The 19,254-nt window shown below is 39.7% G+C and overlaps 1 protein-coding gene across 1 annotated transcript in view; it reads left to right on the forward strand.

Moving 5' to 3' along the window:
- Positions 1-18,822, forward strand: part of Abca12 (ATP binding cassette subfamily A member 12) — a 165,477-nt gene extending 146,655 nt beyond the window's left edge. The window contains exons 42-53 of the mRNA XM_028870100.2: positions 746-861; positions 1,855-2,014; positions 3,070-3,323; positions 6,169-6,373; positions 7,420-7,529; positions 7,798-7,939; positions 9,051-9,185; positions 11,124-11,227; positions 12,644-12,736; positions 13,862-13,967; positions 16,272-16,409; positions 17,658-18,822. Coding sequence (XP_028725933.1) covers positions 746-861; positions 1,855-2,014; positions 3,070-3,323; positions 6,169-6,373; positions 7,420-7,529; positions 7,798-7,939; positions 9,051-9,185; positions 11,124-11,227; positions 12,644-12,736; positions 13,862-13,967; positions 16,272-16,409; positions 17,658-17,765 — 1,671 coding nt within the window. The 3' untranslated portion in view covers positions 17,766-18,822. The remainder of the gene's footprint in view (positions 1-745; positions 862-1,854; positions 2,015-3,069; positions 3,324-6,168; positions 6,374-7,419; positions 7,530-7,797; positions 7,940-9,050; positions 9,186-11,123; positions 11,228-12,643; positions 12,737-13,861; positions 13,968-16,271; positions 16,410-17,657) is intronic.
- The last annotated feature ends 432 nt before the right edge of the window (positions 18,823-19,254 follow it).

The raw sequence follows: 19,254 nt of genomic DNA on the forward strand, positions 1-19,254 counted from the left end.
GTGCTTGTGGTGGAAGCCAAGTCCAGAGGAATGGTAATGACTGCTAAGGACTTCACGGGAGCTTAAATGTTAAGGAAGCTTCAATGTGTGCTCTGTGAAGGTCTGCTTAGTGCTGAGATCCTGTTGTCTGAATACCGATGCTCATTACCATTTACACAATCCCCCTGACCATCACCCTTAGATTGAGGTACCACCACCTACACTCCATGCACCTTGCTGCAAACTCTTCAGCCTTTAATGTCTTTACTTGCCAGTAGAACACCGAGGTTTTTGTTCATGTACCTGTGATTTCAAGAACGTGCGAGAACTGTTGCCCTGGTGTTTTGCACAGAATGCCTAGCACTGATAACCAAACCTCAGAAAGCAGTCATGTGAGAGAGCAGCTGCATCCAAAATGAAATCAATACTTTGAGGACTGACTCTAATACCAAGAAGCCTAGCTTTCTTATCTTTCTCCCGAAACCTCTGCCACTGAATGACCCCAAGTCTTAAGCCTAGCAGCAGGAACACCAGGGACTTGTGTTCCCTTCTATGGAAGCTCCCTTGACCTCATATCAGAGAAGACAAATTCTAAAGTGAAATAAATGCAAAATAAGCTGAATGTTACATGCAACAGGAAGCTACATAAAAATTTATTCCTTCAGAATTTTTCTAGGTCAAATTATTGCAGTTTTAAACTAGATGGCTTATTGATTTAAAAAGAATGCTCGCCATATATTAAACCTTGTTTTGTCTATATCCATAGGTCTTCTACTTGGTCCCTGTAGCATTTTCAATTGGTGTCATCGCGATTTTCAAGCTACCTGCCTTCTATAATGAAAACAATCTAGGCGCTGTGTCTCTTCTACTTCTGCTGTTTGGGTAAGCTGCTGATTAAGCAATGAATAAAGAATTAACAGAAGTAAGCACTCCCAGACACATAGGACCTTAGTCTCATTCGCAAATTTACCATTGTCTTGGGGTCATTTAACATGAGTGATGACTAGCAATATATTACACTTGCTAGTCCACAGTCTGTAAGTACCATACTTTGGAAAATGAACATTGTTATCACTAACAGGCACCTACTGGGTACCACGTATTGTGCCAACTTACACACATAGTCTAAATTACATAAAATGGGTATTTTAGAGTGACCAGAAGCATATGAATGTGTATGGGCATATGTATTGACAAATTAGATGACTATATATGGCTTTATAAGGTATATATAAGTTTGCTTCTGTTTATTTTTATTTGTCTTTTAGAGACGCCTGGGGTATACCGTTATTTCTGTATTAGAGTAATACAAGTTGCATAATGTAATTGATATTCAATGGAAAAGTTGGTTATACTGCAAAAGCATGGATAGTATCTTTTAGTTAAAACCGGGGCAGCTATAGGGCCTTTCTGTCTCTAGCTCTATTTAAAAATGACAGGTGCTCATCTTTGCTCAACCGAGGCCACCCGTCTTCTAACCAGACCTTGACTGCTTAACTACCTGCAATGATGCCATTATCGTTCCTTGATTTTAAGGGAAAAGACTCATTCAGGTTGAACTCCTATTTCTAAGCAGCAGAAATCTTGCCTGGACAGGGTAACACTGTGCCCTGCAGAGGATTAATTTACAGTTGTGACGGCGGGAAAACTATCTGGGGCTTTCTAAGAGAGAGGCTCCTTGCTGTCATTTTCAAAAACGTCTTTGAGGGTCTCTTGTCAAAATGAGGACTGAAATGGAGACCTAGCTTCAGGACTCCGCCACCCGTCGCTCGTGTTTGCTTTTCCCTTTGGAAGCGCGTCTGAGTTTTGTTACATTGTTTTGTACAGCAGAATAACGGAGGCAGAATTTTAACTTTTGGTATTACCGTCCTACAGCTATGCAACCTTTTCTTGGATGTATTTGCTGGCTGGTCTCTTCCATGAGACAGGAATGGCCTTCATCACCTACGTCTGTGTCAACCTGTTTTTTGGCATCAATTCCATTGTTTCCTTGTCGGTGGTGTACTTCCTTTCCAAGGAAAAACCTAATGATCCGGTACGGTCCTTTATTCGCCATTTCAACTTCAGCAAACGAACCCGAAGCCTTGATATGTTCCGCGTGGAAAGATTATCTTTACTCTGTATTTAAATAGAAAAGAATATCATTTGATTTTTATTAAATTTAGAAAAGGAGAAAGTATATCTTAAAAAAAAATTAAGCTCTATCTAGGCTCATGCTTATTATTGTATTTACTAAATGTTAATAATACTGACTTTGGCTAGGTCTCGAGTAAACCGATAGATACGAGATCAGATAGACTGTATGGCACTTATTGGTCAGTTAAACATTTGACTCACTCACAAATCCCTAAGGTACAGTGGTGACAAAATGGCTTAGTTATATGGCTGTGGGTTAGGATTCATTTGAACACTCATGGGGTGGGGGGAGAAGCTAATTCATTCCCTTTCAATCATGTATTGGAATCTACTTCATTGTAAGCATCACTCTCCATTCAGAGCTAACAATTATGATTAGTGAAAGAGAAGCACTAACAGTACCAGGCAATTGAACGGAAAAGAATAGAGAGGAAATGAAGCGAGGTGAGCAAGAGACAAGGACACTCCAGGAGGAGGAAGGAAAATCAGGAGGGGGAAGTAGTTGGCCTCCAGTGTGAATAACGTGAAAAGGAGCCATTTGTGCCTCTTTGGTATCTGTTGTCTCTCCTCCCATCTCAGTTCACCTTGTCAGTCTCTCCCAGGGTGAGATTCCAGGAGCTTTCCTGAGCCACCTCTCACTCAGGAACCCACTGATGCTGTTTTGGGCCTCACCCTTCTGGCCAGGCTCACCTGCCCTCTAGTCTAAGGCAGGTCTAGAAATGACTTTTTTTGCCTCTAGGATTGGGCCTGATACCTTGGGCCACTTTGAGGAAAACATTTTTTTTACTTGTATTTTGATGATAAATTCTGCCATTTGTAGAGCAAACACAATATACAACTTCAGCACGCGTGTGAAATAATTTCACAGGCTCCCTCATATGTCTTGCCTGGTTTTAAATTTTTGTCAAGTTGTTGGAATCCTAAAACTAAATTTTGCTATTTCTTTTATTTCAGACTCTAGAACTTATTTCTGAAACCCTGAAGCGAATTTTCCTGATATTCCCTCAATTCTGTTTTGGCTACGGTTTGATTGAACTCTCTCAGCAACAAGCAGTCCTGGATTTCTTAAAGGCATATGGCGTGGAATATCCAAGTGAAACCTTCGAAATGGATAAGCTAGGTGCAATGTTTGTGGCTTTGGTTTCTCAGGGCACCATGTTTTTCTTGCTGCGACTCCTCATCAATGAATGGCTGATAAAGAAGCTCAGGTAAGCCACATGAAAATAGTGTTTGCCCTCCGTGACATTCAAGTCAGAATATTCAGGGATGAGCAGTAATCCTGGTGTTTCCTCTGGTAACCTGAGGAGGTCTACATTAAAATCCTTTTAACACGTGGTAGTGTAACTTATCATTCATTTAACTCTAGTAAATAGTTGTCATAGTAAACAGCCTTTCTATGTGTCTGCAAGTATTGATGTGGAATAAGGGACATTAAGTAAGCATAGTTGTTTGCCTTAAAGAGACTAAAAGTCAGTGATGGAGAGAAAATGTGTACATAAACAAAAAGGTCGAGTTGAGGGAGATGATAAAGACTTGAAGGTCAGAAGTAAAAAAGAAGTTCGAGTGTGTAGCGTGGACAGTGGGTTATTGGAGAAATTATTTTGGCCACTCCACGTAGTTAAAAGGATATTTATTTAATGGCGTAACTCACAAATTAAGTAATGGGTAGGTCGCAGGGTCTGGGGAAGGTGTAATGCAGTCCAGCGGTGTTCTCCGGAGCTCTGCACAGTCAATCTGCACCGGTCAGCGTCCCGGCACCGAGAGAGCGCCCAGAGCGAGCGCTGGCCCATCCAGCTCTCGGGTCCCCAGGCACCTCCCCTCGCCCCGCCTCGTAGGCGTGACAGTTGCCAGAGTCTCAATGGGGGTTGGAACTTCCAGAACCAAGCTGGAATGGCTACCCACTACAGTGGGTCTCAAAAAAGATAACTGGGATGAAGTGAGGAGAACATCCAAAAGGAAAAGAGGGAAGCGTCTGAGTATATTTACCCCGACCCAGCACTGCCTTCCTAGGAAGTGTTCCTACGGATGATACCACAAACTCTGACTTGTATATGCAAAGTTATTCACCGTACTGACCATTTCTAATAGCAAAAGTGTGGAAACAACCAGCATCCCATTATTTAGGGATTGCTTAATTTATGTACCTATATTCGTAAATGTAGCACTATTGAGCTATTAGAAAGAATGATCCAGGGGCTGGAGATGTGGTTCAGTGGAGGAGAATCCTTGCTGTGTAAGCATGAGGAGCTGAATTCAGATGCCCAGCACCTGCGTGAAAAACCTACCAATATCCCTGCAAATGACTGTAACCCCAGCATTGCTGGCCGCAGGGTGAGGCAGACAGATCCCTGGGGCATGCTAGCCATCTAGTCTAACCAAAACTGCAAGCCCTGGGTTCAGTGAGAGACTCTGCCTCAAAGAATAACGTGTAGAGTAATGATAGAGCAGGACACCCAACATCCTTTTCTGCATGAGGGTGCATGGTTAAGTATACTTGCACATATATAATCAAATACACACACAAATATGAAACATACATGTGCACACAGAGAGTGAGTGATCTAATTACGTATGTAATATTTGTTCTAATATTTGTTAAATAAAAGTGAAAGGTTAATAAATGAGTATAATATATTATCATGGGAGATAAAAAGAAATTTACCTTATAATAGATTGTCTTTATTGTCAGTTTTGTTTGAATACTGATTACTTTTAATGGTTTATTTTCTAGTACCATTTGGACTTTATTATATACCTGCATTACTTATTTAAAATAAAATTTTAATTAAGTAATAATAAGAGGAAAATATTGTAGATGACTTAAGGAAAAATTATTCAATTTGATTAGAAGACAGAATAAATGTGATGAAATAGTAGGTCATTTAGGCTTACTGTATGGTTGGACGGTTATGGGATCTCTTGAATGCTTAGTAAAGAGATCTGGTTTGGACTTTATTTAACAAACCTATGGCTGTCTACTAAAGGTTAATGACCAGAGAGCACTGTGATCACACGATGCATGAGCAGGTTTGATTTTGTAGAAGTGGTACGGATTGGAATTCAGGAGACAGAGACACAGGAGTAGTTTGGGGTTACTGATAAATGCAGGTAAGACTGAAGCTTATGGGAGAGAGAGAAATAGGAAGAAAAATGGTCCATGACTGAGGGTTCCAAGGCATTTTCGATATTTGGAGACAGACTGCGTGAGTGGGCTTTAGACTATGTCTTAGATGAGACATTGGCTGTAAAGAGAATACAGAATAAATGGTACTTGGATTATAGATGATTTTGAGAGGAGACCTGCTGATTGCCAGCAGTACCGAGCTGAGTTCTATCTCCCTCCCCTTGGAAAAATAAGGAGAGGAAAGAGAATATTGTTGAGTGTAGACCTCATTTTAAACTTGCCACAGTAAACAGGAAGGAGGAGGAAGAAGAAATAGAGAAAGAAGTGGGGCAAGGGGAGTAGGAGGAAAGGGAGGAGGAGACAGTTGTTATTGCAATAAGGTGATGGATGATCTTGGGCTCATAGGTACTGAGTTCTACTAAGGATTCTGAACTCCTGGTTAGAAGATGACTTTCAGACATGCATTGTTTTGTTCATTGTTACTGAAATTAGTATTTTCAATGGTTTTTTTGTGTTTTGTTTTGTTTGTTTTTTAGAGACAGGATTTCTCTGTATAGCTTTGCGCCTTTCCTGGAACTCACTCTGTAGACCAGGCTGGCCTCAAACTCACAGAGATCCGCCTGGCTCTGCCTCCCGAGTGCTGGGATTAAAGGCGTGTGCCACCACCGCCCGGCAGTATTTTCAGTGTTAACAGTAGATCTGTAAACATTTCATATGTGGAAAGTAAACACTATTTACAAGCGTTGTAGAGAATGTGGGAAGAGCACTGCTATTGCCACTTAAGTCATTTAAACAGGACAATGTAACAAATGTAAGAGCAGCCTAATAGTAGGCAGCATGCTCCAAGAGAATTGAGAGCATTACAGTGTCCAGACTGCGTGGCATCATTTCAGAATCTGTCACATAAAATCACTGGGTCTGGATTTCAGGCTCTTCTTCAGAAAATTTGCATCTTCCCCCATCATGGAGACAGTAGATGAAGACGAAGATGTGCAGGCTGAGAGACTAAGAGTCGAGAGTGGTGCAGCTGAGTTTGACCTGGTCCAGCTCCATCGACTCACAAAGACCTATCAACTTATCCACAAAAAGATAATAGCCGTTAACAACATCAGCCTTGGGATACCTGCTGGAGAGGTAGGGATGATGGTTTTGGTCTTCTAGAAAAAGAGACTCAAGCTCTGAGTATGTTCATGGGCTAGGTGTGTGTGTGTGTGTGTGTGTGTGTGTGTGTGTGTGTGTGTGTGTGTGTGTGTGTTTGCTGTATGAATATTTGCTGTTGCCAGGGAAGATTCACCTCCAGCACATAGCAAGTCCTGAGCACCCCTTTCCACTGTTGCTTTCTCTGGAGTGGACTATCAGCAGGACTATAATCCTTGTTCAGGATGCTTTCTGGCAAGTCTGCCTGAATGACAGCTGTTTTCAGAGGGGATGTCTTAGCATGCATTCACTTCTGCTAAGTCTTTCACAGACACAAGATGGAGGTAGCTTTGAAAGAAGAAAAAGAATATGGCTATCTCCTTTTAGTTTTCTTTTCTTTTTTTTAGAAATAGTTCATTTATTTTTATTTTATGTGCACTGGTGTTTTACCTGCATGTATGTCTGTGTGAGGGTGTCAGGTCCTCTAGAACTGAAGTTACAGACAGGTGTGAGCTGCCATGTGGGTGCTGGGAATTGAATCTGGGTCCTCTGGAAGAGAAGTCAGTATTCTTAACCACTGAGCCATGTCTCCAGCCACCTCCTTTTAGTTTTCTGAGCAGAGCTGGAGAGTGCATGCATCAAATTCATTTGATGATGTAAATTATTGCATCAGTGGCTTTTTCAATAGAGTTGTGATTTTTTTGTAAATTATGTGAAATCTATAACTGTAATTACTTCTTTGCGCTAGCATAACTTACTTGAGGGGTAGTTTATCATGTCACATAAAGAGGCACTACAGCATATGTAAAGCAGACCTTCTCTAAATACAGATGTTCAGATGCTTAGAGGAAAAAGAATACACAATACCCATTTGTTTTAGAAGAGAAAGTCTTACCAAATGCCATTGGAGTAGTGTACTCTCCAGAAATAATTCTAGTGTTATATTCTCCCGGGGAAGGTGTCTCACCCAAGGAGGAGGAAGAAGTTACAATAGCAACATGTCTCTATAGCTTACATATTTTTTCTTTCTCTCCCCGTCCCAGTGCTTTGGCCTCCTTGGTGTGAACGGAGCAGGGAAAACCACTATATTTAAGATGCTGACTGGAGACATAATTCCTTCCAGTGGAAACATTCTGATCAGGAACAAGAGCGGGTACAAATGAATACTTCTACTTATTGAGCACAACATAATTTTTAACAAACTGTTATGTAATTTTATGATCACATTATTAAATATTCGTGACCTAAGGAGGGGATTGTTGAAGCAATTGAAGTTTATTTTAAACCTTAATTATGACTCTGGTAGTAAGAGTATTTTCTCCCTTTTGTCAAAATTCTGTCTGTATTAACCACAACAAAGCCACTAACCCAATACTTAGTGACCTATTATTAGAAACTCATGTGTTCTGATCTCCATTTAGATCGCTGGGTCATGTGGATTCTCACAGCTCATTGGTTGGCTACTGCCCTCAGGAGGATGCCTTAGATGACCTGGTAACGGTGGAAGAACACTTGTATTTCTATGCCAGAGTGCATGGGATTCCAGAGAAAGACATCAAAGAAGTAAGTCTACATGTGGAAAACAGCTTAATTTGAAGACCACTGGTATTTCCACGCCTCTTCTCATGATTCCCCTGGCAAAGCCAATGTGCCACATAGGAAACCGTAACACCCCTCTAACCATTTTTGAGCCAACTTGGCTTGATTGTGTTTTCTATATCCATGCCTGCTTAAAAGCTTGGCTTTAGGAGCTTCTTAGCCTGAGTTTGTTCAATTCCCTTAGTAAATAGATATCCACACTGTGTTTGGCTCCAAGTTGAACTTTGATTGGTGATGCTAGTGATTTTTTTAATTGTTCAAATAAATATTGATACACATGGTTCTTTGCAAAATGTCAAAGAGAAATAGAAAGGCTTCCATTTCTACTTTTTTTTCTTTACTTTTTATTTATTACTGCAGGGGATTGAACCCAGGGCTTCATGCATGCTAAGCATATATCCTACCACTAAGTTACAATACTGACCTTGATTTTGACTTTTATTCTGTAACTCTGTATACCATTGCAATGGTTTATTTTTGGAATGGAATGATTATACTCTTGGGGGACATGCTTTTGTTCTTCAAATTCTGGAGACTTGTTGGGAACATCCAACTAGGATTTCATCATTTTCTAGGGTTACTTAACTACAGAAATAACTCCAAGAACCTGTGGTTCCTAATGTATGATGGTTTTGATAGCAGGTCAGTTTTAAATAGACTTAAAGTCTTTCTGAGAACTCACACCTCGGTAAGACAAAAGATGAAGTGTGATGGTAATCAATGGGAAACGTCCTCTGAACTCTGCCTTAGGTCTCTTTGGCTTTTAAGCATTGTAGGAGAATCCTGTGGTAACAGCAGAAGTTAGTCTACAATTGTAGATACATACAAACATTTGGAGTAGGGGGGTCTCATTTGAAACTATACCTCCAGGAAATTGTTTTTCTCTCTTTGATGAAGTGTTAATTTATAATCAGTCTTTTAAAGATGAAAATAAAATCTGTGTTGAATTGAAATACTTTCATTTCTTCTAGGCCTATGTTCTCCACGAGAAACATTTCTATTCATAGGCTTGTTTTCGTTCCATTTTGTGCTTTTAAGGGACAGGTTGCCTCATTCCTCTTCTTGTTGTCCACAGACTGTTCATAAACTCCTTAGGAGACTTCACTTGATGCCCTACAAGGACAAATCTACCTCCATGTGCAGCTATGGCACAAAAAGAAAACTGTCCACTGCCCTGGCCTTAATAGGGAAACCGTCGATCCTCCTGCTGGTAAGAGAGGCATTATGAGTAAGACTATGAAGAATGAGAACAGGACATCCAGACCTGTATTGCCGTCTCACCGGCAGCAATGTCCACATCCAGTGAAGTCACACTGTGTGCCAGTTACTGTCAAAGCACGCATACGACCCCATTAGGAGAATTTGTATTAGCAAATAATTTATGATCCTGGCAGTGTCCACAGGAAACATTTTGTGTCTGAAGCAACGGTGCAGGAGGCCTCTGAGAAAACTCTCAGCATGCGAATGGGAAATCGCGACAACACACTCAGGGGGTTCAAATAAGTTACAGAACAGGTTCAAATTTAATTCCCACTTATTGAGGAAATCATATTTCTGTTAGGTCCTGATCAAGTGAACTAGCAGCTTCCAATTTTTTTTACTGAGAAAGAAAGGTGCATTTTAGAACAAAGTGTCGTGCTACAATTATATTCCTTTGTAGCTTGAAAATATGAGTTATTTAGTTTGTGAAGTGATGGAAAATATACTGTGTTGTCTTATATGAAATTAGGAGGGGATCAAAAATACATTCCACATTTATATTTGGTTAAGAGCTAAAATTTTTAATTGATCATCTGAAAATACAAATTACACCTACTAGTGATATAGTATTCTGCTTCCAAGGCCTACCAAAGCAAAAGGGCCTTTATTTCAGAGAAATAAACATGTCCTTATTTTGGAAGATTGCCTCCATTCAAGGACCTCCAAATTTTAAAAGAACTTTAACTGCATGCAGTAAAATCCAGTCATAAATCACCACATTATTCTAGGGATTAAGTCACACAGTGGATCCAATTATTTAAACGCCCAGACAGACCATATTTCCAGAATACCGGAAGCTTATAATGCATTACAAAGCTGCCAGTCAGTGTTTATAATGGAACCCTATTGTGCAAGCATCCCTTAAACTGAACAAAACAATCCTTGGCCACCCTTGTGAGATAATAGACGTAAAGCAGTTTGCATGTAAAAGTACCATGTAAACGTTATGTAGTAATGAGCTGAGGAAATACAGGCTACAAGAGGAAGGCACTGCTGTTCTTCTGTGTGAATATACTGCATATTCATGTCATTTTCTTAAAAAATAGACACAGTGACAATACCTCCTTTATCACTTCCCCCAAGTAATGCTCATCGTTCTATTAAAATTTAGCATACTACTATGCGCAATGAGCTTCCGACGGTCCAATTCTTTCCATCGTGCGTACGTTTTGAAATTTTTTATTTAATCTTGACCTATAGTTTGTTTTTATTTATCACCTGTTGGGATCAATTGTTGCTTGTTTACATTATCTGTTGTTTTGTTTTGAAAAGAATCTCCTGTCTGACTCTTTCAAAGCCTCATTTGCTCTGAAGAATATTGTGGATTTTTCCACTTGGTGACGTCTGCTAATCTTATTTTTATTTTCCCAAGGAGTCTTAAATTTCAATTAATAACAAAACCCTAAAAAATAGACATGGAACATATTCCCTGAAATGTCAAGTTGTGTTTTCTTCTGCTTTGCATGGCACAGTATCGCTGGCAGTCACAATTCTACTTTCAGGAGAGAGATGGCAATCTTGCTGATGGAGTTTCAAATACATATGTGAGAATGTAGAGTTAAATGTAAAAACTCTGCTCTGCCGGTAATTGAAGTAGATTTTTTCCAAGGAAACATAAGAGACGGATGTAAAGTAACAGGATGTCAGCTTCACTGAAACATTTCTTTAAACAGACTGACAATTTTAAATACTTAATTTTGAGCTTTTGACGGCAGCAGAAGAAGCCTATTATGTATAAAACATATACATGTATAAAACAAGTTAGTCGCAGGACCTCTAAAAGTGGTTTCTATACCCAGGGAGTTGAGATGTAGCAATTCTTATAAAGAACCTCATCAAAAAATAATTAACTTGATGCATTTTTTTTCTTTGGTAATTCTCTATTAAGGATGAACCGAGCTCTGGGATGGATCCCAAGTCAAAACGCCACCTGTGGAGGATCATTTCAGAAGAGGTGCAGAATAAATGCTCTGTCATCCTCACATCTCACAGGTAAACTGAGTCAGGTCCCAAGGGATTCTGATGTAACACATAGATAACATGAGTACTCAGCAGCGCTTGAAGTATTTTGTTTTTAATTTTTATTACGAGTGTGCGTGTGTGCGTGCATGTGTGTTATGCGTGCGTGCATGTGTGTGTGCTGGCGCGTGCTTGTGTGTGTGTGTGTGGGGGTATGTGTGTGTGATGTCTGTTTGTTTGTAGAGGTCAGAGGACAGTTTGAGAAAGTTGGTTTTCTTCTTCTACTAAGTGGGCCCCAGAGATGAGACTCGGGTAGTCAGGCTTGGAAGCAAGTGCCTTTTTACCAACTGAGCGCTCTCATCAGCCCATTTGGAGTATTGCATGTTTGTAGAAAATCGAGACTGAGTTTCACGGTGAGCACACTGTGGTAGGACAGGGCACAGGGTCTCAGCAAACCTTTTTACCATGAAGCTCTCATGACGTAGGACCTGCTTATTCTCGGCTATTGTTCCCTACAGCCTTTCAGAATCCTTGGTCTTTTCCCCAGAAATACTCCTTCTTTTTCAGTCAGGCTAAATCTCTACGCTCTCCAGCCACACACTGGACTTTCTGTCTCCATGTATCCCGATATATGTGCTTTCTGCTTGAAGCAGTCTCCACAAGCTCGCTACAGGTTTTCATTTTACCAGCCCCCCACCCCCAGAATCTACCCACATGGCCCTCTTCCACAGCGGAGCCCTCCTAGTCTCTTAAGTATGAGGATGCTGAGGCTTTATCTACGCCTCTCTTATGACATTGGCCTTTCATTATGATTCGTATTAAGTCCAGCTTTCATTATAATGATCACACAGCCAAAAATAATTAGATAGGTTTACTGTGAGAGTTGTTTGTGTGTCAGCTTTGAGTCCATCACCCTGAGGCTAATCATTTTATTCCCATGAACTTCTGCATGGAGCGACCACGTCGATAACTGGGACTCCCTTTAGGTATCGTGGACCATGAAATGAGAGAGCTTGTAATCAGGTACAAGTTAACTAGCTACAAACCCCAAAACAAAACCAACTGGAGTAGGAGACAGCAGAAAAGATGCTCTGGGTCGTTTTGGAAGCACTTCATGAGAAACGTAGGTCTTGAGTTAGAGCTTGAATGAGCTGAAGACTGTTGAGTTTGACAGTGGAGGCGATCCAGATAAGAGAGATGGCCTCAAGTGGAAGAGGACAGTAATGAACCCCATTCGAATATGTTTAATTCACATTTTAAGATTTTATTGGTTCTTTCTCAAGAAAGAGTGCTTGGCATTTTGGTTGTGAGCCTAGCTTTTAACAGCTAAGCCTTCTCAAGAGAACCCTCAAGGGAGATTGCTACAGTGCCATAATGAAGATATGCTTATGAACTTCAACTCAATTTTCTGCGCCCTGGATGTTGATAGTAATCTGCTTCCTCTTTTAGCATGGAAGAATGTGAAGCCCTTTGTACCCGGCTGGCCATTATGGTGAATGGAAGATTCCAGTGCATTGGATCTTTGCAACATATAAAGAGCAGGTAACCAACAAATATGCTATTTGCCCACAATGTAGGGGAGCTGCTCCAACAGTTACGGCTGCTACTGGACCCCAGCAGCCACTGTGCACTGGATAGAAAAACTAAGAAGACACTCTTCACTGGAAGTAATCATTGACTCACCCCAAATTTAAGTTATTTTATTAGAGATTTATTGTGTTTTTTAGTTAAAGTCTCCAAGCTTTAGAAAGTTTGAAGCTCCTAATAGTCATAATAATAAATCATTTACAACCAAAATACTCCCAGGAAGTAGTTTCATGAATACACCCAATAACAAATTGGACTTGACAAGTACATGAAGGCATAGATTTTTTAATCTACCATGTTCGTTTGCCATTTGCACAGGCTTTCTGTAAGCTATTTAACATTTTCACCACATTGAAAACCTTTTAATCAAGAATGCATTGGGGAAAGATGCCTAAATACCATATTAGCATCACATCAAAATTAAATTATTAATTTATATTCCCAAGTGTATGTGCATTTATACATATCTATGTGAATCTCCAAACTACAGGATGATACTTCATGTATTTCCATACAGCAACTTAATTATCTTATCAAAATAGTATAATCTGGGAAAAAGACAAAATGATGATGCAGACCTTGAACTGCTTGTAGGGTGTCATAACCTGCTTATGAACTCTGCTTCTAGCATAGTGAACATCAGCATTTTGACTTCCTAGTTAGTGTTAGAATCCCAGTGTCTAATTTAATCTTTACGGTTGACACCAAATCTCCAATGGCCTGCCTCTCAAGATCTTGCTCTAACTTAGAAAGTATTTAACTCCAAAAATTGACGTCTGTTATTGCCAATTGATGATTGTCAAAGAAAGCCAAGATTGTGTGTTTTCATTCCGATGTATCTTTTGCTCCAGGATTCTGAAACAGTATAGAGGTAGAAATTTAAAACAAACAAACAAAGAGCAAAGCATGGCGTTGAACTGCTTCCCGTTTGCAACATACTCTGAACTTTTATAGCAAAATGACAGTCTTTATATAAGAAAAGGGGCCATAATAGGCAGCTTGGGATGTATTTCATTATCTGGAATTCCAGGGGAGCTATTTTGGCAAAATGTAACTCATACTGTATTTTTGCGCTTTTAGGTTTGGACGTGGATTTACTGTCAAGGTTCACTTGAAAAATAATAAAGTGAGCATGGAAAACCTCACAAGGTTTATGCAGCTGCACTTTCCAAAAACATACTTAAAAGTAAGTGATGTCTTCACCTTTCGACCTTGACTGGCTTTTTGAGTAATAACAAAGTGAGTGTGAGCTATTTCCTAGTGGATCACAATGCTGTTATTCATCCTAATCCATTAGTTCAAGATGTGAACCTCATACAAACAAATAAAATTCCTAGACCTTATATCTTGGTAGGTATTTTAAATAATCTAATTATTTCAATCTGCATATTAATTTTTTCCTTGCAAAGTCTTTATAATCATACTGGATTTGTTTTCAAGTTGTATACATTGCCAGTTTAATAATTACATACATGCATACCTTAGGGAGCCCAGGAATTACGGGTGTTATATGACCAGCAACTTTGCTTAGAAAAAAAAAAAATAATGCACTCAGAATCTTGCAGCTGGGAGATTTTATCTGCTTTGTTCCTCTCCTTTGAAAAATAAACCCACAAAGGTCTGAGCAATCCTCGGCTCCCAAAGAGATTGAAATCCCTTAGAGCTGCTTTCTTCTTGCTTATACAGTAAAACCAACCAGATGAACACACAGGGATACACACATTTAAATCTCACATAGCCCCTACTTAATGTTCTTGTCAGAAAAAAAAATGTCAGAATAACATCTTTGATAGACAGGTCATTTGTACAAATTGAGGATGACAAATAATTGTTGTTAAAAGGAAATCCAAGTAGAATAATGAAAAGAAATTGGAAAGCTGTGAGTTGACCCTGGCTGTGCAGAGGAGATATCTAAGGAGACATTTAAAGTCTCTGAGCTTCATTTCTCTTATTTGCAAGTAGGAAAAACATCTACTTTACAAAACTGATGTGGAAAATATCTGGTGTCTTCACAAACTATAGGGCATAATATTAATCTGAGACAATGTTAGACAACAAAAGAATGGATTTTTAAAATAATTATTTTATCTTCATAAAATATTTTTGCCTCAGCCTCCCCAAGCCTCAGCTAATTCCTCTAGGAACATTAGCTTTCAAGTTTCTTGTCAAAGCCCATTTTTTTTTTATCATCAGAATAGAAAATTAAAGGACATCTGTCTTCTACAAATGGTGTGGGTCTCACACATTCAGTCAATTGCTTGGTTGAAATGTTTATTTACTGAGTCGAGATTCCATTTTTCCTAGTGTGTGCCTCCTGGGACTAAAGCTACCCAAAGTAAATGAGCTGATGATAAAAGGCAATTTCTCCCTAAGAGAATATCCTTTATACTTCTGTGGTCGTGTCTAGATCTCTTTAGATGGAAAATATCTGGACTGATCACTTGAGAATTAAGCATGCAAGATAGCCAGAGTACAGAGACAGGGACAAAGAGAGTACAAGTTCATGAGAGAGCCTGGGCTCCAGACAAGGCAGGGAGAAAGAAAGTCTTAAAAAATAAGCTTGCAATGCATCGACTTTGACAGGATCTACAGACACCACAGGAGTAGATTCTGGAGTGAGAGAACATCGGATCGAACTAGCATCCCACTTCTCTGGCTGCTTTGTGGCAGAACAAATCGGCATATCTGGTTTCTAGGCTTCCAAGGAGGATGCTGCAGTCACTCCGATGAGACCCGTCAAGTCAGCAGTGTGAAGGGTGCAAAGAGAGGGGAAAGGTCAAACCGGACAGATGCCTTAAAGGAAACCCGCCCCAACCCCCTCCCCCCCCCCCCCCCCCCGCGGCCCGAAAAGTAGATGGTGAATGATGAAGCATTCAGAACATCAGGTGTTAGAGATATTCCGAGGCAGTAGCGACAGACTATGAAGTAGATGATTCTAGTGGTGAAAGCTTAAAAACTGAAAAGCCTTTTAAGATGAGCTGAGAAAAGTAGGCAGCCTCAATAGAAAAAAAAACCAAACAAACAAACAAAAAAGGCTTCTGGACAACTTCAACACTACTGAAGTCTTTTTTTTTTTTTTTTTAAGCTCATTTCAACTGAACAGCCAAGTCCTGGAATGTTAGACCTATTCAAGATCATAGCCAATCTATTAAAACTGATCCACAAGCTGAGCATATGGGATGCATCCTACAGGATTTCCCCCCTTCTGGATGGGATTGTAACTTTCTAAATGCTCATGAACCCAGGATGCTTTGAAATATCCATTTGCTCTTCAATTTGCTTTCTCTCTGATGTCCATAAAATTTCTCATCTCGTCTCTATAAGCTGCTAGTTTCAAAGTGTGCCCATTATTTCCACCACGGCATGATTTTTGTTTCTCCCAGCAGAACAAGTTTTCGGCATCTCCCCTACCTCTCCATAAAGTGAGATCTGATCAAGTTGATGTTAACCTGCCATTGTAAAACAAGTCTTTCCATTTTGGTTCCTGCAGGATCAGCACCTTAGCATGCTAGAGTACCATGTGCCGGTCACAGCAGGAGGAGTAGCAAACATTTTTGACCTTCTGGAAACCAACAAGACTGCTTTAAATATCACAAATTTCCTCGTGAGCCAGACCACTCTGGAAGAGGTAAAATTCATGCCATAATCCATGGCACAGTGTCACACATTAGTTGTTATGCACCCAGCTTATTTCTTTTTAATGACATTTAATTTACTTTTAATTAAATCGGTATCTAATCTTGCACCTGAACACCTTAGCGAAGAGCCTAATTTATTTCTAACTGCATTTGAGATATTAAAAAATAGATATGAAAGGCATTAGCAACTATTTTTAGTGGAGAAATGAAGTTTTTTTCCATTGTAAATGACATCTACTTCCATAAATGTTTATATGTACATGGAAAACAGGCTCATCACCTGTGAAAAAATTAGCTCTTAATGCTTCCTTTACTTTCTTCTTGGTAGGTTTCATTACTTGGTTTCCTGAATTAGGATTTGTAGGATGAGTGACTGAGAACGTACACATGCTGGCATTTATTAAATCCACGCACTTAACACAGCAAATGAAGAATTCCTTTCTCTTATTTATACATCTCAGTTACCTTTCTACTCAATAGTAGTAGCTTCCTACATCACCCATCTTCTCTCCACTAAGTTTTATACAATTCAACCAATGTGACATATAAAAAATAAACTCCATGCTTGACTTTGAAGTGGGTCTGAGAATAAGTCAATGGATTGTGCTGCATTTTATGGATTAATATTTTATAGAGACTTAAGGCAACTATGGCTTTGCCAAGACTGAAGAGTTATTCTTAGACTTATTTGACCAGCATTGAGCATCACACACAGGAAAACTAGATTCTCAGTGACATTAATTATTATAACTGATAAGTTTCATAATTTTAATTATGTAAAGGGGTCTGCATGTTAGATAATTGGCAAACTTAATGGGAGTTTTCTACACAAATTTCATTTTGTGCCTTTCCTCCTGAAACTAGTGAATTCTCTCTTGACATTTCTATTTAAACATTTGAGAGGACATCAGACTGGGCCCCTTATCATACATGATAAAGGTATCAATGTGGATCTTATGGTTTACAGATGTGTGGCTATAGATCCTTAACCATAGCTTTAAATTTAGACTATGACAAAAAATGTAGTCATAGTCCCAGAAATGGGCATTATTTTTAAAGTCCAGTTTAAGTTGGCTGAATAAATGGACTCTTAGGAAGGATGTGCATAAGTACTTGAGCATGTCCAGAAGAAATATTGCTTTCTGAACTTGTGAGTGTGTGAGTGAAAGAGAAAGAGAGAATGAAGCTTTATTTCTTTATCTGGCATTAATGTCTTTCATCTCCTTGAAAAAATGCAGGTTTTCATCAACTTCGCCAAAGACCAAAAATCCTATGAAAATGTCGATACCAGTAGCCATGGTTCCACCATAAGTGTAGACTCACAGGATGACCGGATAGAATCCTAGCACCTGAAGCAGATTCAACTTCAGCAAACAGCCGATGGATGCTCTTCAAAGAAGACACCATTTTTAAAAACATCTCTCCCTGGAAAAGTGTTATCCTGCACACAAGTGTACAGTCCAAGACTGACAAATTACAATGGACATCAGTGAATGTTATTGCTCCTGAAGTGATTCCCCTGTATTCAGCGCAGTGAGCATGTAATGTACATGCTGGTGATCCTTAGGCAAAAGGTGAACCCCATGATGGATTTCTTAATTTATTACTCTCAATAAAAGGACAGATTAAAAGGCACGGGTATTAGTAGTTGAAAAGTAAGGCCAGAGAAGAAAAATAAGGTGGACTGGTGGAGACAGAATAAGGTGATCAAACAAAATAACTTATTTATAGAAAATAACATGGACCCATGAGTCTAGTGTTGTGTGTAAAGTGCTAAGGACTGAATTAACAGAATGACAGAAGGCAGTGAGTAGTCTCTACAAGAGGTGTGTGTGTGTGTGTATTAGTGTCAGTGACTGTGAACATGGGGACATAGCGAGCCCCCCAGTGTGCCTAAGATAAGAACAGAATGAGACCACAGTTTACCCTGGTGGTAAACAAAACTTAGACCTAGTTCAGTCGTGCCTGGCCAATGGTAAGGCATGTGGAGAAGATGCTTCTTGCTTCTTAAGAGGAAACAGGAGCGTCAGCTGGGCAGATCCTGAAAAACAGTAGAGAACTCACATGTGCTGTTGGTAGGCGACATTTTGAAAGCTCTTCCAGAAACCCTCACGATTCTAGTTTCTCCACAGGAAACTTTGCTGTGAAAGAAAAATTAATATGAGAATATTTTTCGGCTTACTATCTGGCTGACCTGAAATTATACCTATGGTTACAGAATAGACTGCTTGCCAAGTTACATGCTCTTTCAAGAAGTTGCTTTATGTACCCTTTGAATGTGTGTGTGTGTGTGTGTGTGTGTGTGTGTGTGTGTGTGTGTACACGTACGTACATGTATAAGTTTGCCAGCTTTGACACAACTGTTTCTGTCTCAATGACCAATAAACTCCAAGTTTAAAAGAAGCTATTAATGATGTCATTTTGCTTGCTAGGGAAAAGCCAAGGATGTCCAATTAGGAGTCACGTGACCCATGAGGTTCTATATGATCTGGCCCCTGCTTACTTTGCCAGTCTCAACAGCATCCATTTCCCCTTCTTCTTTAGGATCTCAGGGTGCTGGCCTCTTGCAGTTCCCGTGGTGCTTTACATGCCTTCCCATCTCTGGAGGTTTTCACTTAATGATCCCATAGTGTGGATGCTCGATATGCCCTCTCTGTGTCCGTCTAATAGTGTTGAGAAATGCTACACTTTCCCAAAGCAGCTTTGCTGCCTTGCTTTTTCAGCTTAAATCTGAGCCCTCTGTTCTTTTTTTATTTCATTTTATTTTATTTTACAATACCATTCAGTTCTACATATCAGCCACGGATTCCCTTGTTCTCCCCCCTCCTGCCCCCT

The sequence above is a fragment of the Peromyscus leucopus genome, chromosome 13, assembly GCF_004664715.2.
Source record: "Peromyscus leucopus breed LL Stock chromosome 13, UCI_PerLeu_2.1, whole genome shotgun sequence".
NCBI lineage: Eukaryota > Metazoa > Chordata > Mammalia > Rodentia > Cricetidae > Peromyscus > Peromyscus leucopus.